The sequence below is a fragment of the Genypterus blacodes genome, unplaced genomic scaffold, assembly GCF_046128005.1.
Source record: "Genypterus blacodes isolate CSIRO-AG114 ecotype Tasmania unplaced genomic scaffold, CSIRO-AGI_Gbla_v1 ptg000215l_1, whole genome shotgun sequence".
NCBI classification, from domain to species: Eukaryota; Metazoa; Chordata; class Actinopteri; order Ophidiiformes; family Ophidiidae; genus Genypterus; species Genypterus blacodes.
In genome coordinates, this window is record NW_027467014.1 from 786,389 (window position 1) to 809,375 (window position 22,987).

General features: G+C 44.0%; 1 protein-coding gene across 2 annotated transcripts in view; it reads left to right on the forward strand.

Moving 5' to 3' along the window:
- kank4 (KN motif and ankyrin repeat domains 4) overlaps positions 1–22,987 on the forward strand; it is a 62,624-nt gene that overhangs the window by 35,091 nt on the left and 4,546 nt on the right. For both annotated transcript variants that reach the window (XM_076170153.1, XM_076170152.1), the window contains exons 2-9: positions 9,353–9,426; positions 9,963–13,484; positions 16,771–16,864; positions 19,486–19,752; positions 20,242–20,326; positions 20,619–20,838; positions 20,981–21,123; positions 21,478–21,678. In XM_076170153.1, coding sequence (XP_076026268.1) covers positions 9,408–9,426; positions 9,963–13,484; positions 16,771–16,864; positions 19,486–19,752; positions 20,242–20,326; positions 20,619–20,838; positions 20,981–21,123; positions 21,478–21,678 — 4,551 coding nt within the window. In that variant the 5' untranslated portion in view covers positions 9,353–9,407. The remainder of the gene's footprint in view (positions 1–9,352; positions 9,427–9,962; positions 13,485–16,770; positions 16,865–19,485; positions 19,753–20,241; positions 20,327–20,618; positions 20,839–20,980; positions 21,124–21,477; positions 21,679–22,987) is intronic.

Consider the following 22,987-nt stretch of genomic DNA (forward strand, 5'->3'; position numbering starts at 1 on the left):
GACCTCCACTAACACTGAGAAAGTTGCGGTAACTCAGTAACTCAGTAACTTTGCCGAAGCAGTTTTAACCTTCTCCCTCTCTTCTCACTGATTTCCCAGCATTCCTTCTTCCATGCTCCCTTATCTTCCCTCCCTCCCTCCCTCCCTCTCTCTATCTCTCTCTTTCTCTCCTGTCTCTCACTCATCTCCAGCTGCACCCTTTGTTATCACCTCTCCACTTCTTCGTCTTCAGCATCTGTTAATGTCGACGCAGGGAAAGTCAGATAATCAGATAATTCACAAACTAATTAGCTTCATCACCCTAATCAGCTTCCATGGGGCAGGGGTGGGGGGGTGTCACTAGCCCATAATGCTAAAGTAGCTCAGTGCTGGACTGTAGTGTTTGGCTGTGTTCCAATGAATAATAGATGGTTTGTCACTTTCTTTTATCGCTAATGAAAGTAGGCAGCTGCTCCTTGTGCCCGAATGCCACTACAGTGCGCGAGGAGGCCGTCTGGAAGAGCACAACGCTTCGCCTCTGTGCGGTGGGATAAAGAGATGGAGGGACAGATTGAGGAGAAAGGAGAGGCGGGTGGGCCGGGGTGGACGACTTATCTGCCCTCTGACAGACGCAACACAGGCAGCAAAGATGAAAATGCAGATTCATGTAAAAACACGTTTTCTTCTCATTCTTCAGCTTTCGTCCTCATTAAGAACCGAGCGCTCCTCGGTCATTGTTGCACAGTGAATACAGGCGTTGTGGAGAATGACGAGGTACGCTCGTCAACCGTCCTGTTCTTTTCCAGGTTTGCCTTCTCCAGTGTGTGTGTGTGTGTGTGTGTGTGTGTGGGTGTGAGGGTTTCCTCCCACAGGCTGTGCAGATTAGGCCAAATAGAAACTAAATAGAAGTTTATTACCCATAAGTGTGAATGATTTATCTACCGGTGTTCACCATACTACAATGTTAATGTAATTGAGAGAGGGAACGAATTACCGTGGGTTGGGACACAATGTTTAGGTTAGTTTAAAGGGTTTGAAGAAAAGACACAAAAGTGAGGATATTTCTTTATTTTTAAACATAATAGACAAAAATAGTGCAATCTGTGGACAGTGGAAAATAGTGCAATCTGTCGATACAGTAAAAGAAGAAATTCTCTAAGTAGTAAACATTGAACTGGAAAATGCATTTTCAATCATTGATACTGTGCAAAATGAACAATGGTATAGTTAAAAAATGTTGTCAACCCCAGTCAGTCTGCCATAGGCTCCAGCCCCTAAGACCCTGAACAGGATAAGCCAGGAATGAATGCACAAATGGATGAATTGACAGATGGACTGATGGTTCTCAAACCTGCATTAATGAGGTTGAGGACATCTGTGTAAATATAGTTGATCATCAGGGCTGTGCAGGTCCATAACGTATCTTTTTATCTACTTATGCTGGAATGCATTATCTGTTTATGCTGTAGGACAACTGTGTAAAGTGAAAAGTAGAGAATTAATGAAGCAGAACCGGAGTTGCTGTCCCGGTTAATGAGGAGCATTAATGACCTTCAGTCAAATCACAAAGCCGAGGTCTCTAACAACAGAAACAGAGGTGCAATAATGAGGGAAATGAGGTACGAGGTACTCCAGCAAAGAGGAGCAATCATCATCAGACAATCTGCAAACGATCGCGTGGAGAGAACTCGCGTTTTCAGATTGATGCGCAGTCCGGATTTAAAAGCTTTAATCAAAATAAGGTGCCAGGAGTTTTAAAAAATTAATTATTTCTGCATGAGTGCCTCCAGAGTGCTGCTATGGTAACGCTGCAAACGTCATCCGGAGCCCAGGCGAGTTATGGGGGGAAGATTAGAGCAGGTGGAGCTCAGTCTGATTAGTCCCTGTGACGTGCAGTGCCTTAGATTTGTAGTCTTCCTCCATGTTCAGCTGTCATCTGATGTTCATGAAGGTCAGTGGCAAACAGGTTTGGGTGGAGGTTCAGCCACATCGAGGAGAGTCATTCTCTACTCATTGCACTTGATAATCATAAACCACTCAAAGATGGCCTCTGCATTGTTGCCCTATGTGTTGTGTGCAAACCATGAGCTCAACTACATCCAACATTTTGAGGTGACCTATAATTAATCCACATGAGCTGCAGTCCTGTGGGGTGATTTTGTCATTGCCTAACGAAGCCCAAAGACAGACGTTCACTCACTCATTTTGTCTCTGGGGTTAAGAGCCAGATGTTATGTAGCGCAAAATGAACCCATCTGGCCCCTGCAGCATACACACCGAGTCATACCAGGCCAGGCTAGAGGCATATAGAATTAGGACTAAAACACAGAGGTCTGGATTATTCCTGGAATAGACTGGACTGGACTGGATTGGAGATTTGTGCATCCATACAGGGATTATGTCTTCTTGGCAAATTGGCCCATATTCCCTAGTGTGATAATTATGTAATGTTGAATGAGAACAATCTGGCCCCTGCTCCGTACACAGACAGAAATAATCTCAGTGAGACGGATCAGGCGGTGCTCGGCAATGTTTTAGAGCAGTTGGATCAGTCTGTTCCTGCAGAGCACACTCAATTATCAGATAAATGTCTCCCAATTCTGTCTTCATGCTCGGGTGCCAGCTCCATCTTTTATCTTATATACGATGACGGATAAGTTCTCCGTCGGATATATGAGGAAATAAGCCAGGGCTGTAATATTTTATGTCAGGGTAATGTAATTCCTCCTTGTTTGCAGAGATGTGTTGTGTTTTGAAGGAGATTACATTGAGACGTATACTGCCTAATATCGCTGGGATAGATTTGTCTCTACACGGCTCAGAATTTAGCAATCACTGCTGGTAGTTTTCGCGTCCAAATCATCAATAATGTTCTCGGTTTGCTGCTCTCCGGCGCGTTCAATTGAATTCATATTCACACCTGCAACTCACTAGAATGAACTAATTGCACCAATTTGCATCATAGACGATGTCGTTAGATTACACCACTCTGCTTTGTATTGGGAAACAAACGAGTAAAGAATCAATCTCGAGCATCAGATATTACAAATGTACAGATTTCTGCCATCTGGAGCCATATTTACGCTTAGACACCACTTGCTGTTCCCGAGGGAGAAATGTGTCATAGTGAGATAACAAACCGTGACGGGGACTGGAACCTTACAGAAGGGCTGAATCGTATCCCTGCTGTTCATATCAGAGTGCGTATCGTCCCTGAGCAGCTGTTGGTTTTTTGATTTTTACTTCTGTTGTGTTTGCTGCATCATTGAGGTCTGCGTCAACAGGGAGTAGACGAGCCCGGGGCGGAGCTCTTTGTGAAGCCTATATAATTGTTCTGATCAATTATGGATGGTAGAAAGCATCGCTGCAGGAGCTGATCGACTCAGAGTCTGATGTGCAGAGACGTCCTGAGGTTAATGTGCAACTGGCTGTCGAGGAAGATATGTGATCAAAGTTCAGCAGCTACATGATTGCTACAAGGAATTGAATTTGAACCGGAAGGCACTCGGGGAGCAAATACCTCCGCCAAGGCAGAGTAGTCCTCCACTTATGGATTGAATTGATTATTGAAGTGTCCCCACAGAAACCTTTGATTCTGCCATGTCTGGTAAATTGTTGATAACATGTAACTGTTGCTGTTATGGTTCGATGGATGTTTCAGGTTTTGCACCGGTAGTGAGTGAGTTAGTGCAGACGTCCACCAAGTTTAGTAACTCATTCATGAGATGTTTTGAAGAATGAGCCACGTCCACTCAATGTTGGCAGCCAATAACATCAAAGCATTGAGTCATATCAACAAACAAAGACTTCTGTCTTGGTCCCGACATTCCACATGGAGGTTTTTGTGACAATTGACCTATAATTGTGGGAGGAGACACAAAAAACAAAGGGCCAGGGTCATAGAGGTTACATTGGGTGTGTGTGTGTCTGTGTCTGTGTCTGTGTCTGTGTGTGTAAGAGCAATAAACTACCAGAAGCATTTTCTGATTTAACTGTAACTGTCCTTAATGTCCTCTGTCCTTCATGTCCCCCTCTAACCACTTAGTTAGCACTCTCACATCTTCAGAGCAGACAGTGGTCTGACAGTCACGGTTGAACTATTAAATTGATTTATCCTTTTGTTGTTGCCCCTTAGTTTTGGCCTCCATCCAGAAAAGAAGAAGCAAAATACTGCCTACTGTCAAGTCTCACTTCCTAAAGCACAGCATCATAGATTCTCTTCCCTGTCTCTTGGGTTTTTCCTTCTTTCAGCATGTTGTAGCTTGGTTTTTAAAGAATGCTACAGAATAAAAGCTGACTTTCTTGGGCCACAAATTCATTTCAACTGATGCAAACAACTTGCCTAATTTAGCTAAATTTAATTCAATCTTTGAATAGTGGGGGCGAGTCTAATCTTGATACATTAACTGGAGTTGTTCTGAACAGCTGTAAAAATAAAGAGCCTGATAACATTAAACATTTCTTGGATTGGAGCTAAACACTAATAGGCTACCATTTAACCCAAATGGACCCTGGAGCTGTTGAAAATCCCTCCCTGCGTTTAAGCATTTGACATTAAACGTAAGTGTACTTTGCATATGTATGAACATGTACTTTGTTTGTATTTCTCTCAGGCTGAGGGTTCGAGTATTAAACTGGAGCATCCTGCCAACGTTCCCAGGGTGGAACAAGAGGACAGAGAGACACTAGTTCAAGTCCCCAGTTAGGGCTGAGATAAAGACTTGGCAGCTGTGATATTGTTGTTGGCCGTCTTTGTTGCCAGCTATTCCCCACTGTTGATCTCACTTAGCTGATGGAGACTCGTATTCAAAGGTGCATCTGTGCCCGGTGCTCTGTAATGCATTTGTGCTTAAAAGACGGTAAATGGCAGAAGATGAGCTGAAGCAAAAAAGGGAGAATAACGTTAACGGCAAAGCCAGTCTGTGTGCTTGAGATAGGAGTGTTGTACAGCTGCCACTCCCGTCTCTGCCTTCTCTCTCTCTCTCCCTCCCGCCCGCCCACCGCCTGGCCCTTCCACGCCCTCGCCAATCTTATTTCTCGTCGCCCTGTCTCATGTCTGCGCCTGTTGTGTATCACTGCATCAGATTAATTCAATCTCCAGTACGCACACTCTACCCATGACATTCAATTACTGCTTTTCCCACTGGTCAGCACCAGTTTGAGTGTCTCTCTCTCTGTGTGTGTGTGTCTCTCTCTCTCTCTCTCTCTCTGTGTGTGTGTGTGTGTGTGTGTGTGTGTGTGTGTGTGTGTGTGTGTGTGTGTGTGTGTGTGTGTGTGTGTGTGTGTGTGTGTGTGTGTGTGTGTGTGTGTGTGTGTGTGTGTGTGTGTGTGTGTGTGTGTGTGTGTCCGTCCGTGTCCGCCCGCGCGTGCGTGAAATTTAATGAAAAGCCAGCTGTTAATGCAAACTTATTTTCGAAAATCTCATGAATAATTTGGCTGAATCCCCAGTCTCAGTTCCATTAAAGGCAAGTTTGAGGTTTCCAATTATGATGACATACATGAAGAGGCCTGGCTGTCAGCAGGAGCTTATTTACTGTACGCTCATTATTCCAGTCTTCCGGCCTTCACATTACGGATGTCGTCACTGCTCGAGCAGCTGTCACACTTATTGAATTGGTGTTGAGAGATTGCAGCGTGGCCTTTAAAGGGTTATGTGGATGTGCGAGGGCGACGGCGTCTTCGCTGTTAGTTCAGTGTGACACGACTGGACACAGACCCTCTACATAAACACACAGTGACTAATAAAGTGGATATATTGGTGCTGACACATGGAAGCACAGTTGCTTCTTCCCACAAAGTGCTGTGAATTTGCTTTCGCGTTTCCTTTATGAGCTGAGATTAAAGTTATTACCTCTAATCCAGTGTGTATTATCCCTCGTCAGCATCATTAGTGTCCTGATATTTAATAGTTTACTAACCTAGAACATTAAACCAGCTACTGCTGCCTCACAAACACAGCTTAGAGATGGTGACAAAATGAGAGACGCAAACCAATTCAAAGGTGAAAATAGCCAATTTGTCAGCAGTGTCATTAGCGTCAGGCACTGGATGGATAAAAGTTGCAGTGTTGACATGATGAATGGTGCTTAACAACACAGACAAAAACAACAAAGCAGGAGATGTATGTGAGGGAAGAAAAGCTGAATTTGTTTTTATGTAACATGTTTCCATCAACATGTAACGGTTAAATTTACACACATATAAGGTGACGGTGTGCTGCAGCCCCGTTTCTCAGCGTGGATGTTACCAGCTGAGAAACGCTACACTGGCCAACCACTGGCCAACCAGAAAAGAACACTGAAGGCACCTGTGTCGGCCTGTTTTCATGCAATGTGCACAGTGGTGCTGCAGCATGGAATAGTTAAGTACTAACTATAACTATAACTAACTAACTTAAGTAGTAGCAAAGGATTTACTATAGATCCTTGAATGGGAATAAGAACTGCGTAATATGTCCCCTTTACAAATGTCCCCTTTTAAACCTAGGACACACTTTGCTTTCCATGCCACCGACCAAATTCACGAAGACAAAGGAAAACACAGAAAACACTACAGGACAGCGTGAGATTGCTCTATGTTCATGCTGGCACAGTGGATGTTTATAGGCCGGAGTTATGGCCCCCTGTTTTGCCATTAATGGCGTTCATGGATCTACATTTGCAGATCATGAACATGCCTCCCCTGTTGCCTCTGAGACCATCATCGGCCACACGAGCTTTAAGGAGCGACTTTGATTTAACAGAGTAATCTCAAAATGAGACCGCAGGACGGTCAGTGAGGATTCTTCTCCTAAAGAATTGCAGTCACACTAATTGTTACTGCGCCTTATATTTTCACGTCACACTGAAACACTGTTCGCTTGTCTTCATCCCTGTTTCTCACGTCCATCTGGCTTCGCTCCTCTTTCTCCTCTGTCTTTCTTCTCCTTCCTTTCCTGTACCCCCCCTTGCTCTCTCTCTCTCTCCCGCTCTTCCTCTCCCTCCATTTGGTAATGATCTAATTAAGGAGGGTTTTGTTGCCTGCCTACGGTGTGTAATTGCCAACGGGGTTCGCCTGTGCCTCGCTCGGCAATTACGTGCTGCATTCTTCTGCTCCCAAATTGGCTAATTAAGCCTTAAGGACAGCGAGCTGATTGTAGTTGCATTAAGTAACAAGAGGAGTAAGGGATGCCCGTGCTCTGCACCCCTTGGAGACGCAGAAGTAGTGGATTGAAGAATGGTTGCTATGGCAGCAATCACACGGTGTCAGATCCTTTCCCATGGTTGTCAGTCAGTTGATGTGTGTGCATCTGTGCATGAGTGTATCTGTTCACGTGTAACAGAGACAAATATTGAGCCGTACCTGCTCCAGGTCACCAATTCTTTATATTATTAAGGCTCAATCTGTGAAGATGGGACAGGGGCCAAATAGAGCTTGTCACAGTTCCTGTTGAGGTCCCGCGGTGGACTGGCTGTCATTTTGATTGATTACATTCCCAGCCCGTGTAATGCTTGCCTTGCAGTATGTCTACATACGGAACAACCTCAGCCAGTGGAGTACAAGTACTGTAAAGTACTGTGAATGAGCTAAGAACTTGTAATGCAATGCAGTCACTCCGTAGCCGTGTACCTTTGAATTATGTATTGGTGACTTTTAGACTTTGGCTACATTTTCTATTTAAAGATGATTTGATGTTCTAAAGGAGTCTGCGCTGCTATACATACAACTGAGGTTATTCTTTTCTTGCGTCAAATACCACATGTGGCGTGGTGTTTCTTTCTTTCTGCAGGCATCAAAGCAGCCATTTCAAATGGAGTATCTGCCTGTGTAGAGTGTTTTGCATTCCCTCAAGACCTCTAACTTTTGCTTGGGTCTGCATTATGCTATCAGAATAGGAAATTAAATAATAGATGACAGAGGAAACACCATAAAGGCTAAATTGTCTACAGTGTGGCGTCGTCTTTATTTCCCAGTAATGTGATTATAATAATGTTGCCTCAGGATACCATCATTATTTGAAAGACTGCTGTCAAAAATCCCGGATGTATTGTCTGTAGTAATATGTGCTGTAGTCAGCCAACTGGGAAAAATTACAACAATGTAAATTCACACACACATGTTGCACTCCTGCATTTATTAAAGCAGCGCTGCAGGCACTCACACGCTGGGTCCTCTTATATAACACATATTGTCTCTTGTGTCACAGATTTGAATGAATAATGTGCCGAAATAGCTTCAGAGTATTCGGCTGTAAGGGCTTAAATGTAGATTTTTATCTTAGGTTCAACCTGTGCTGCTCGCTTCAGGCTGATCAAATCGTCCTGGTTTGTCATTAGTATTGGATTTTATTGGTATGGGAATAAATGAATCCATGAAAAGTTTAAGATGGAAAGGTTTTCCCTGACCTTACTGACTTGTTTTACATCTCACTTGGTGCTACTTTGCAAAAAGCTCAGTTACAAGTGGGCGTGTGGCTCTGGTTTCTTGGCCTTTCCGACTGGAACAAATAAATGGAAGTAGCACCAAATGGAGCATGTTCCCTCTGTGAGTCTGTCCGGCACTGTGGTGACTTTGAATGTCACTTTAAATTGTCTGGCTCAGCAAAGCAAGTGAGAATTAAATTAGTGGGCACAATGGCGCTGCCCGTCTCTATTCCATCCATTTAATTGCTTGGCACAATATAGAACAAAAAGAGCAGTTTAAACTATAAATGTATTTTTATTTTAAACCAACATATGAACCTGATCGGTAAAGTGCCACTTCAGTACCATCATGTCCACTGTTATCACTGTGGCGCTCTCACAACATTGATATGCACTCTATAACTTTGATTATACTGCAATTAAGGCAAAAAAGTCATATTTTACCCATGCATACACTGAGCCTGATGTACATGAATACATGTAAATAAACTTAATGTCTTTATCTTAAAATATTGTCTTGGCGTGGTGGTAATTAAAATATTAAATAGATTCCATCGTGTTGGCCAAATTGCTGAGAGTACATTTGATACAAAACACTTTTTTCCAAGATTGTGCTTACCTGCCAGCCTCACTGAGACTCTGGTCGTCTTGCTGTGTGGAAAAGATGACAGCTTTGTGTAATTGCAGTTGCTTGACTGAATTGATGCACAGTACATATTCATTCTTAGTTTCTGTGTTTGGGGAACCAGCTCACCAATGAAGATCTTATTCATAAATTCCAGAGGCTGCTTTCCCTCTTTCCCTGGAGTTCATGAATCTCATTTTGTTTTATGAAAAATTGTGAGATGGTACATTTTCACAGAAAGTCAGCGGCACACAGAAATTGTGGCGTCTGCGCAATTGTGATAAGATATTAATAATAAGGTGATAATTCAGTTTCTCACATTGCTCTTTCACTTCTGTGTTTCTAGGCTGCCAGCTCCAACTGTAACAAACACAAGTCGATGACTGTGAACTCGATTTCCAATGATGGACAAGAAAAGTGGTGAGGGACACATTCAACTCTTTTTGTCACAGATTTGATCTTCCTGTGTTTGTATGAAGAGTAATTTGCAGTTTCTAAGCTTCATTTTATTCACACAGGCAATATATTGTACAACCTGTGTAGCGTTATGGGTTAATCTTCCTGTTCCCCCAGGTGGTAACTGCCCCAGTGTCAACTTGTATTCATAAATTGATACTGTGAGCACCATTATACATGCTGATTAGTTTGTTTTGGCACAATCACTGCATGATAATTACATCTCAGTAAGTGATATGATTTTACATAATGAAATACAATGCGTGCCACACAGCACAGTCATTCTTACACTGAGGTGAATTTGAACAATAATGCCCATAATAATCTGTGATATTTCTAAAACGAATGCTTGTGTTTATCAAGTAATTTTATTTTTTATTAGTTTCACAATTTATGCTATGTTGCTGTCATTAGGTGTAGATATAAGCAGTAGTAGTAGCTGGACAAGAGATGGAGCATTTGTGGTATTCGATTGATGGATTTGATTTAATGTCTTACAGCAAATGGCATTCAGTCAAAGGCCAGTGAGGGTGGAGTTCAGAGAAAACAGCTTCCCTACTCAGTGGAGACCCCCTATGGATTCCACCTGGACTTGGACTTCCTCAAATATGTTGACGATATTGAGAAAGGCAATACCATCAAAAGGGTCCACATCCAGCGCAGAGCTAAGGGCCCACCAAAATTTAGCACTCTACCCAGGAATTTCAGCCTGCCTGGACACGGTACCCGGCCTGTCCCAAAAGACACTGCCTGGTCTGGGACATCCACCCTTGGGCCCAAGCCCAAATCCCGGGTGACAGAGGTCCAACAGATCTTTGACTTAAGACCAACTGATGGGGGAACTTCCAGCCATAGCAGCAAGGGAACAGCCAGTCAGGTAGCTGGGTATGTGTCAGCCAAGCCCAGAGAGGAGGTAGGCACTGTGGGTAGACTAGAGGAGAGATCTGTGGGTATTCAAGCCCGGCCAAACTTGCTCAGAGCATCAAGCATGCCCATCACTCTGCAGCAGCGTAAAGGTTCTGACTCTAGCAGTCCAGACCGCCTGGGAACGCCAGAGAATGGCTCAACAGAGAACATGTTCCGTCCTTCACCGGATATCACAGAGAGACGCGTCATTCCCCAGGAACGGACAGGTCTTCACCAGCAGATCACAGTGGCACTGAAGCGGGTCAGAGAACTAGAAGAGCAAGTCAAAACCATCCCAGAACTTAAGGCTCAGATCTGCTCACTGAGGGAGGAGAGGGAGAAGCTACTGCTCCAGCTCAAAGCCAAGGCCCAGAGCCAGGCTTCCATGTCATCCTCTATACCAGTCTATAGCAGTGACGCCCATTCAAGCTTTCAGCAAAAAGGGCGCAAACCTTCTGGAGACTTAACTCTACCTCTCGAGACTTCTGATAATATGCCAACAAAGCCGGTAACAGGACAAGATAAACAAGGCGCGACAGAGAAAAGCAGAGTGTTAAAAATAGAGAGGGAAACACAAGAGGAATCTCTTAAGAGTTCCTTAGCACATGGTAAAATCGATATATTGTCAGAGCAGGAAAGACGAGCACAGCCGTCAGAAAAATCAGACACACAAACATCACCATTAGTGAATCAAGTGGAGAAAGCAGCACAAAAGCTATCACAGGACATTGCAGGGCAGGAATTAACATCATTTAAAATGACTGTGAAACAAGTAGACATAATTAGCAATATTCAAGTTGGTAAAGCTAAAGAAGAAGGACAACATGAGCACGTTTCTATTAGCAGTGACGAGGACCCAAGTGTCCAGAAGCTGCAAGAGAAGTTAATGAAGCTGGAGACTAAACTTACTCTGGCTACCCAAGATCTAGAGAAAACAAGTACCCTTTTGAAAGAACAAATGCAGGAGAACAAGGTGAAAGAAGAGAAGATACTACAACTGAGTGAAGGAATACGAGTGGAGGTGTGTACCATTGAGACCCAAAGCAGGCCAAGAAGAGAGAGCATTGACAGGGGAACAGAGACAGCAAAAATAGATATTACCAACCAAGAGACCGAGACAGAAATGCCTGGCACTGTAGAGCAGGGAACAGACATAGAGAAAATATGTGTTGAAGTCTGTGTGCCCAATGTAAGAGACGGAAGTATAGATGAAGGAACAGAGATGCAGATGGTTAACACACATGTAGAAGTAGCTGCTGTGGATCTACCAAGACCCAGAGCCAACAGCATGGAACGGAGCACAGAAACAGAGAGGGTGGCCACTCAGGATCAGATGACCGAGACACCGGTGGCAGAAAGAGTAAACCAACTCGTGGAAACAGAAGGAGAGACAGACCATCCATTGAGGCCAAGGGCCAGCAGCGTAGACCAAGGGACAGAGACAGACAGGGTAAACACAGTCGACAGGGTGACAGAAACGGAGGTGGCACCGAGGACGGATCAGCAGACTGAGACGGAGATAGACAGACGACAACACAACAATCCTGCACGACATGTAGAACCAGATAACGAAGTGAGAGAAAGTGCAAACAGCCAAAGAGCAGAACGTGCAGATACTGTGGACAGTGGAAGAGTGGAAGACAAGGAAACGGATGAAGTAAGTCAGAGAGAAAATGATGATGGTGAAGGTGTGGTCATGAATGAGGTCAAAGCTGATGCTGTGATTACAGAAACCATAGTAAAGCAAACTGTCATTTTGGATATTGTTGCTCAGGATGAAAGCGAAACTGCTGTTACAATGGGAGAGAATAAAGATACAGAATCAAAAATTGAAGACAGCATTCCACAGAGTGATTCAGAAACAACAAAACAGATGGTGCTCCCTGAGAGTGTGGTGACAGAAATAGTTAAAACAGAGCAGGTTGCACAGCAGACTGTAGAGAGGAAGCAAACAGCAGACAGTGAGGTTGTATGTGTAACAATCAAAGAAACTGTGGTCACTGACACTGTTGTGATAGCAGCAGAGAGTTCAGCAGTGAAGACGGTTGCTCCCGTGAGACCTCAGAGAGGCAAGAAGCCTGCGACTGAACAGTCCAAACCAGCGACCACCCAACTCCAGGCTGCACCTGTGCGTCCTCGTAGGGGATCCAGCGAATCTCAAGCCCAGCCCCAGCCCCAGCCCCAGCCCCAGCCCCAGGCACAGGCACAGGCACAGGCACAGGCACAGGCACCAGTTCAGGTCGTGGCTGAAGCTGGCAGGGCTTCTAATGAGAAACAAATCCAGCAGTCTGAAGATGAGGTTAAAGGTGAAACCAAAACTCTTTCGCAGGCGGAGGACCCCAGTCCAGCACATATTCCTCCTGAGGTAGCTGTTGAGGGACTGTCCCATCCTCAGGTTCAGACACAGGTTGAGTCTCACAGCCCTTCTCCAGCATCCGGTGAAGCCCAAACCCAACCTCAGACAATTGAGGCCCAGTCTCAGTCTCAAACCCCCGTAACACTTCCGGACTCCAAAGAGCTTCCAACACCACCAAGGTCATCCCAGGTCCGCCCAACTCGCCAGGGGTCAAGCGATGTCCAACGTCAGTCACAGGGCTCTCGTAGAAGTTCAGAGACTCAACCCCCTCGCAGAGACAGCACTGAGTCACAACCTCGGCGCAGAGGCTCCAGTGAAGCAGCACAGCGCCGAGGCTCAACTGAAACCCAGACTTCACGTCGGGACGCCGCCGATGCTCAGCCTCTTCGCAGAGGCTCCGGCGAGTCGCCAACCTCACCTGCAGCTTTGGGCCAAGTGGTAACTCGACTAACAGGGCTCCTGGGGGAACAGTGGGCACAGCTAGGGAGCAGCACAGGAGCTCAACAGACGGCCACACAGCAGGAGAGCCCGAGTACACAGAAACAGACGGTAGGGAAAAGAGTAACAGCAGCAAAAGGAGTGTCTGTGAAACCTGTGGGGAAAGCAGCGCCTGCAGCAACAACGGGGAAACCAGCAGGGAAACCAGGTCCTTCCAAAATGAGCTCCATCCAGAGCCAGCTGGTCAGCTCCCTCAGTGTCCTCTCAGCCTTCTACTCCCCAGGCCAGAAAGCTGCCGCTGCCAACAAACAGCAAGAACAAGGTAGGCCTTGCTATCTGTAAGTTCTCAAGCAAAAATTGTTACACTTTAAAATTTATTTCACAAATCATAATGATATATTGTCACAATTAACATTCTCAAAGCCATGTAAGGCCAGACATTATACTATGTCCCTTTTGATTTCTGCTGGTGTCTCACATTCACACTCTTTATCATAACGTACATCTCAGTGGACCATTTATCCTTACAACTGTCCCGAGTATACGATGGCCTAGAGGAGCAGCTAAATATTGGCAGTCTGGTTAGACAGATCTCGGTGTCGCTTGAGATTTGCAGTTGGTCAGGCAGAGCTGATGTAACATAACACAACCTCACAATCCAGTTGACAGCTAGCTGGGCTGTTTACGCTACTCTGTGTTTTAGGCTGCACCATCCCAGCCTGAAACTTCATTGACCCTGTCTTTAATTTATTATTTAGAAATATTTTCTGCCGTAAATGATTTGCTGTCTTGTCGTGTATTACCTCAACTGGAGCATGAGTGTGTACTTGGCTTATAATATATGCAGTGCTTTAGGGATGGAGAAGGACTGTTTGTTTCTTGTTAAAAATACACGCTTGGTTTTGCTTGTCATTATGTATGAACAGCATAGACTTTAATGTAGCTATAAAGCCATCTGTCCTATATATTAGGTTAAGAATTACACTGTTTCCTGATTGGTGGTCTGATGAGACACAGTGCATAGGAATGCCAAACACAAGGCTCACTGTGATTGATGTCAGCTTGATTTTCCAACTCGGTAGAAGAGATTTAGGCAAAAGCTTTTTGGCTCCTTCCAGAAGGAAATACAACCCCAGCTACTTTATAAGCTGACGCTCTGCCAGTAGTCTGACCACTCTGGATAAGACGACTTCGTAATTTAGTGCGTTATCTATAAAATCTCAATTAAAGATTGCTATTAATATCCAAAAAGGGGCCACAAAATCCGTGCTTGATACTTTAATTACTCTGATATGCTATTCCTCTCTACCTGAAAGGGAAATGTCTGCCTGACCCCCCAGTTAATAGATGCACTATCATGCCTGCTGTATTTTCTCTGTTGATTCCCCTCAAATTACTCTGCTGTGGAATCCGAAACTTTCCAGATATACAGACCCCATTTTAGAGCCTCTCTGAGCACAATCCACAGTTCTGTATTTTATAATGCGCACATACTGTATATAAGCCTGGCATTTACATTTATACGCATCCTGCTTTGGATTATAGCATTATGAGTTAAGTGTGACAGGGGCAGTTTTAATGACATGGTTGCTAACACTTCTAGCAGAAGTAGTGAAAACCCTTAATCACCACAGCATGATACTTTGGCTTAAGTGTTGTCGCAGCATGACCACACATATCTGCAACCGACATGTCTCTGCTGTGTCTGTATTGACTTAGATGGGCTAATGACCCCTCTTGTCAAACACTCGCCATCACAAGCAAGCAACACGCGGCTGGATGACGTCCAAGAACACATTAACATTTCTTGTTTCACACACAGGGAAATGCACATAGGTGGACGCAACACACACACAGAGCACAGTGGCGCGGACACTAATGCACAGGCATGAAACAGGCGATGCCTTTTCTTTCCCTTGATGTTTCCCTGTTCTGTTTATGGCTCTGGTACAGAATCACTCTGCCATCACATCTATTTAATGTTCAGGGTTCATTTAAAGTTCAGGTGTGGGTGGGGTACATGATACAAGTGTGCTTTGAAGTGTGTTTGGGTGTGTAGATGTTTTATCATGTGTTTATGATTGTTATGTATTATACCCAGTATTTGTGTGGGTGCTGTCTGCATCTGTGACATCTGAGACTCCCAGTCTGGCTTCACTTATCTCAAATTACACCAGCGTTCAACTCCTACTTACATTGGCAACAGAAACTACCACTATCACATTTGGAATTCTTATTGTTATATCATCAAAGACCCAAATTGGGCTTCTGAGACCTCTACTCATCTCACACTGTGGATGCTTCAAACATTTCAGAAAACCAGAAATGGCTTAATTACATTATTGTTTTATTTGTTAACAGGATGTATTATACTGCCAACTCTCTAATCAACTTTACTGCTCGTCACTGTAACTTTGCTGAGCCATCTTCTACCTAAAAGCTTCTTGTGAGATTATTATTTTAGCTGATGGTTTTTGGGCCAAAACCGCATTTTCTTGCGGTACTTGGCAAGAGACACTTGCGAGCCTCTGCACCACATAACGGCTCCGCAGGGCCGTGAGCCAAGGAGAGCAAGCAAAGATGGCCATGCAGAATCAATTACAGGGTAGTTATGTATATGAGGAAGTCTGACAATGTCAAGGTTGTATGTTGTCACTAAGGCCTATAATGTCAAGTCATTTACGCTGCCTGTGGATCGTTAAGGTGGTCCTGAATGTTGGGATCAATGCTGCTGAGTTTAGAGGGAAAACCAAGTATTCTGAGTGTTATTATATAGTAGACACAGTGAATTTTCATCTCTGACTTAAAGTTGTTTTTGCATTGGAATCGCTTTCTGTTTTTTGTTTTTGTGGTTTGAGGTCCTGGGGAATTATTGGATTTTCCCTTCATTCTACATGGTTGCGTACAGTATGTAATGAGAAAATGAGCTCAACTATCAATTGTTTGTTGTTTTGTACACTTTTGTACAAGGGGGCATATTATGTGGTTGTTCTTTGTAGTTGCACAAGCTTTTCCCCAAATATTTGTCATATAATATTTGCAGGATGGTTTAATATTTAATGTCCTTAATATTATGGAAACATTTTTGGGTGAATGGTGTTTGCTCACGTTGTTCTCATCAGAACATACAGATGGGGGCTTGGCTTCCCTTTTCTGGGTTTCCACACCATCTGATCCAATCCTGTGCTTGTAATTGCAACCAGAGGTTCTTCAATGTCTTCCAGGCCCAAAGTGTTTTTTCTAAGATATGTTCAGACACTCATGCCTGTACACACGAACACACAGCTGAGTAGAGCATAACATTCCTGTTTCTCTCAACAGACAACCGTAAGTAATCAGGGAAAATAGAGTCAGGATACGTAAAAACTTGATTCAAGTAAATCCTCCAAAGAGACATAAAGGGACATTTAAAAAGACAGATCATTCAGAGTTCCATGTTCTTATAAATGTGCAACTTTATTTTCTCTCTCTCTCACGTTTTGCAACTTTGACACAGCATTCATATGTGAAATGATACAATATGGATTTTCTCGCATACGACCAAACTGTTGACTGCCTAATTCATTTTCTCCTCCTGATCCTTTCTCTCTGTTTCCCCTCTTCATCAGGTCTCAAATCCATTATGAAGAAAAATGGTGTTGCTGCAAAACAAGGGAACAAAGGAGCAAAGAAGAACCTAAAATTTGTTGGAGTGAATGGAGGGTAAAGGGCTTTTTTTAATCATCTCTTCATCTTCACGTGGTTTATATTTGAATGTTTTGTTGTTGTCGTTATATTACATGCAGGCATTGCAAATCTTCCATTCCCAGAGTTGTCAGGTTTAATGAGTTTCACGCAGCTCAGCCGTTAGCCTGGAAAAATGACTTGAGGTAATCCTCGTCAAGTGATGGACTGGATTTTCCTTTAGCAAAATATGCAGAAAATAATTGAACACATCCTTACAATAAGGTTTTCATCATGTTCCCACAGAATATTTAACCTCAAAAGTTGGCCCTTTATGTATAGTCACACTTTGTCTGCTTTCAGTGAAGCAATTCTATTCGAAAAAAAATATCAGTGTTTCATGACCCAAAATAGGTTTGTAAATGTGGCTTTCATTTCATATTCTTTATTTGCAGTTTCCAACTTTTATACTTTGTCTTAGAAGCCCAGAAATTCAGTTTGGTTGGTTTGTGTTTGTGAGCCTATAGCGGCTCATTTGAGACTTATTTGGGCTTCAGTGTACATTTTGCGTGTTAACATCAAAATGATGTAGGAGATCCTTCTTTCTTTCCTTTATGTCATCCTTTTCATCCCTGCACCTCCTCCATGGCAACTCGTGCAACGTAATTGTGAGCATAATGATGAATGGTGGTCACAGGTTGTTAGCACACATGTCACCAGCATTAGTTATGTCACTTCAGCGAGTGTTTTAAGTTAAACCAGAAGTGAACATTTTGTTCATTCAATGGAGTCCAGCTGTGCTTCACACTCTGCTCCAGGCTGTTTATCATCCAACTTCATGTGAAGAAATTCTGCCCTGAATATGACCTCGCTCTTGCTACTGTGTGTGCGTGTGTGCGTGCATGTGGGCATGTGTGTGTGTGTCTGTCTGTGTGTCTGTGTGTGTGTGTGCTGGAAATAAGTGTTGTACATTATGCGATGCCTGTGCACATTAGTGTTGATGATGCCTCTGTGCTTTGTGCGAGGGTGCTTATGTCAGCTTTTGTTGATGCTGGATGCGGTGGTGTGTGTGTGTGTGGGTGTGATGAATTTCAAGAAAGCAGATGGTTGTTGTTGAAAGAACAAAGGTGTGTCTCCAAGCAGGGACTACTTAATTCATTTTTCGCAGATCTGATGCTAGTTATCTGGCACTGCAGTGATGATTAGTGATGCAACACATGAGGATCATCAAAGATAGAAACATTTCAAACTTCAAAATGAAATGGAAATCAAAACCATTTTCAATACTGGGTGGTTCAGAGGTGAGGAGGACAATGAACACTAACAGTTATTAATAGTAAAGTAATTAATCTTCACATTTATAACAAATACTCATGTTGAGTTGTTCCAAACGCCTGTAAGACTCCTAAGTTCCTTTGTCAACATTGTATAGATTGTATTCAGTAACTTCCTCGGCTGTGTGTGTCTCTGGGCCTGACAGCGTTTTTTTCTGGCTGCTGCAAGACGTGCGATAACGTACAGGCTCTCTCTTCGCTGAACGTCACCACTGTGTGAGATGAGTAGAGTGAAATCTTAGTCATAATCTGTGTCAGACTGTGCAGCATCAACTGAGAAGCACATCAGATTGTGTGATGAATGATGGAAAACTAAATTGTAGTAACTCTGTAGGAACAAACACATTGTCCAACCGCTATGATGCAGCACAACATTTTGGTTGTGGGAGTGTCTTATGCCGTGATCTCGGACCACCATTCTGGATTGCGTATGGTCACAGTTCTGTCGCGATCCTTAATTTAAGCTTAAAAGTCATCTTACCTCTGTTCCATTTTCCATTTCTCTGTTTCGCTGTATAGTTGTGTAGCAGGTCGTACATATCTTTGGTTGCCTCCCAAATCAGGAGACGGACTGTTGTTTGTACTTCTCTTTGGATGGGCTACCTTTGCTCTCCCTTGAGCTCCTCTGGAATCCAGGGAATGCCGTGGCCCCTGAACACTTCTTGTGTGTGTGTGTGTGTGTGTGTGTGTGTGTGTGTGTGTGTGTGTGTGTGTCTACAAATAAGCATGAATCACTGGCATTCAATATAAGACTTATCTGATCATGGGGCCATAGAGGTTCTTTCATGATACACCCCAGTGGACACACACTCACACTCACACACACACTACTACTACTTCTACTACTATTACCACTATAGCAACACACACACTACATCAGCAACCTCCACAGAGCTCTAAATATATCTCCAACCTTCCTCAGTGAACAAGGTTGTGTTTTGTCCCTAGTCTGGTGTTTTGAGTGTGCAAACATACCTATGGATTAATAAGTACATATTTAAACCCTGTGTAGGATGTTTTGGGTACGTGGGCCAAGGTTGTGTTTGACAAGCGTCCTTTTCATGACTTGCTTGGGTTACGGAGGGAATGACCTGTTGTTGTTGATCTTGCTTCGGCCCGTGTTGACTTAAGTAGCTTTAGTGGTTTGGCTGTTTGTCTATACTGTGTCTATATGTTATTGCTGTTTTTAGGGCAGAAACCTGAGTAAAACCTTCAGTCCATGGTAGACAAGATGTTCTGTGTTCTGCATTATTTAAGATGAATTACCGTTTATGTTCACAAATGAGAAGGGAGAATATGGTTCCAATTTCTTATATCTTCCTCCAGTTATGAGACTACATCCAGCGAGGAGTCCAGTGGAGATGAGAAGACCAGAGGAGGAGAAACACCGGTAGAAGGAGAAGAAGTTGACAGCTCAGAGCCGGAGGGAGAGAAGGAGAATGAGAAGGAGCCCGAGGAGGGAGCGGAGCCCCAGAAGGAGGACGCAGAGGCGGTTCCTGAGGAAAGCGGCGCTGTGGCTGCGGAGAAGAAGGAGAAGGAGGATGAAGGAAGCCTGATGGATCCAGAGGTCAGCCAGGAGATCCAGGAGGAAGGGTGAGGCAGGAGGAAAAAGTGTTGAGAGTGGGACAAATATTAACCAAGCTTGATCAAGATGTCCACCTGTAATCTACATACTTCATATGAGACGGGGCGGACCTAAACAATCACTCATCGCTTGTCTGATCACACACACACACACATGCATGCTGGGCATTCACAGTGAGGGCAGTGTGCAGTATGAGATGCGTGAGTGTATGATGGACGACCAACACGAGCAGTCAATCAATGTAAACTGTGACCAACGCAGTGTGCGCGAACTGTCAGCATGTCAGACTGTGACTGATGTATGTGTGTGTGTGTGTGTGGCTGGTGTGTGTGAGTGTGTGTAAGTGTGCAAGGCAGCTTTATCATAACATTTACGCGGGACCCAAAGCAGCTTGATCTCGTCTTAAATAGACATTTTCTTAGCTTGCATTCACCGAAAATGTCACTGTTTTCAGAGACATATTGAGATTGTTTCTTGTCTTTTTTTAACCTGATCAGGGAGAAAGTAGACAAAGGGTTTATGGATGCTTGCCTTTACGTAAAGGACCGCATGGGAGAGGTTTCATCCCCCGACAAGGAAATGGTAAGGATTTATTTATACTTTTATTCTTCAAAGCTGTGGGAAAAACAAATCTCTTCTCTGCTTCTAATACTTTTCTAAGTCAGCGCCTGTGCTAAAAATGGGGAAAAAGATTTTGTGTTCGGGGATAATCCATCAGGTTGTTTGTTTGTTGTTATTCCATCAGAGTTTTATGACTGTAATGAGTATAATAACGCAGTGTAATGTGATATCCGGTGCTTAGATCAGGCTGGAATTGAAAGACCAAACAGTGAAAATCAAAAGCCTGCCTGGTTTCTCTGCGTCTCCCTCTCAGCGTCAGGTCTTGGTGGTTCTGTACCAGGAGTGGTTCAAGGTTTCCAGTCAGAAGGAGTCGCAGGCTGACACGGTCCGATTGTACCTGCGACAGGTGGGCCTGACCACGCCCACTCTGCTGCCGTACGTCGTCAACCTGACGGACGGTAACGGGAACATGGCGCTCCACTACAGCGTGTCACACTCCAACTTTGCCGTGGTCAAACTGCTGCTGGATACTGGTGAGACACAAAGTTCAAATCTAAACCTGTAAAGCAAAGACAGCCAAAAAAAGCCCAACGTGCATCTTATTATCTTATTACGTCCAAAAACTACCTACTCTTACATCTTGTTGTGTGTGTGTGTTTTTGTGTGTGTGTTCAGGTCTATGTGAGACAGATAATGTGAACAAAGCAGGTTATACTCCCATCATGCTGGCTGCCCTCACGGCTGCAGAGACTCCCGACGATCTGGAGGTGGCACAACAACTCTTGAAACTGGGTGACGTCAATGCACGCTCCAGACAGGTACACACCCACACACACACACACACACAATGTGGTTCCGACGAAGGTACTTTTGCATCACTGAGTATTAGGGAATGGGATATTTACAGAAATACACCAGATTGCTTCACACAGTCATTACATGAGATAATTGTTCAGCTGTTTTCTGACAGCATGTGGCTGCACACATGCTATAGTGGGAAACTATTTACACGTTTGTATAAACATCATTAACAAGGGTAACAAATAATATTTCAGATAATGATTGATTGATTTCCTCCCTCCGGAACCTGCACGTTCCTCCATTCATCACCTCGTATCTACCCTGTGTCTCTCTCTCTCTCTCCCGGTGCGTCTTCCTCTCTTTTTATCTAGGCGGGCCAGACGGCGCTCATGCTCGCGGTGAGCCATGGCCGCGTTGCCATGGCGAAGCTGCTGCTGAGCTGCGACGCCGACGTCAATGGCCAGGACCGCGAGGGCTCCACGGCCCTGATGTGCGCCAGCGAGCACGGACACTTGCACATCGTTCGCCTGCTGCTGGAGACGGGCCGCTGCGACACCAGCCTCACGGATAAGGTAAAGTCTTATTATACTAATCCTCACTTTCTGGTTCTGCTCACCTGCTCATAGCTCATAGAATTTAGAACCAAAAACCATCCATGTGCGCCTGCTAGATAATTTGCTCCACGCTAAGACTTCAAAACGGAGAAAACAAGAGATTGGTTGTAGTCAAAATGCAAACAAGTCCAGCAGTGTGTGTAAGAAGCTGGTAAAAACACACAAAGCTCGATTAAAAAGCTCTCTCATTATTAGGATTACTCGGTGTTGCCGTGAAACAAAAGGCCTTTTCATGAAGCATCCTTCTCTGCTCTCGTTTCCTAAAATATCTAATATCTAGTCTCGGATGAAAAGAATGAATGGGAGAACCGAGGCACATTCCAAGAATGACGCTCGGAGTAACAAAGAGCCCCACAGTACAGAGCCAAACCAATTAGCTGGGAAAATGAACAGCTGTGTGCTTTAATGGACGTCCTACTTTCAAACATACAGACCGTCTCAAACCTTCCATGATTGGGCTTTTTGAGTGCTTAGAGAGAGTTTAGATTTCTTTACGACACATTTGCATATAAAAACAATGAAGGGGGCAGTGAGATATGACTGCTGTGAGTTAAAGGGGCCTTTTTTTACGCAGAACCATTTTTTCATTGCTCCTTCGGCACATAAGTCGTAGGGAAAATGCAAAATGATAAAAGACGACAATAAGCGGGTTGGGATGGGAAATATTGTGTCACAATTTGCTAAACTCCCTTCGCTTGAGGCCGTTTGCAAGGGGCCGTCTGAAAGTTACGCTTGCTGTCATGTTCTGTAGTTGGACTACAACCGTTTTAAGTTTAGAAACGTCTTCCAAATTGGAAAACTGAACCCACAGTCAGCTTTAGACAACCAGCAATGAGGAACATGTCCCAGTGAAGCGTCTTACTGAAAGGATTGTGCCTGTAAGTTTCAGATGGTCCCTTACAGACAGCAGCAAACTCAGTGCAGTTCTTTGTGTGGATTGTTTTGTCAAAGAACTTAGCAAACTCTATTTACAGACCAAAGGGGACTAAATGTGTCTCCTTTAATCCATCCACAGGCTACACAAGTCCCTAGTATGCTCTGTGTTGTATTATGGAACACAAACATACAAGTCATTGATTAGGCTCACATTGATGATATTGGTACAAATATTCTCATCATTTGAACAGCTTTAACAGTGATCTTCCAATGGTTGAATTTATTAATTTGTGTTGATTTTAGAACCTGACAGACACAGGATTTGTTGAAGCCAAAAGAAGGAGGCCAAAGGAAACACCCATAGAAACAGATGCTTAGAATTCCATCGTTC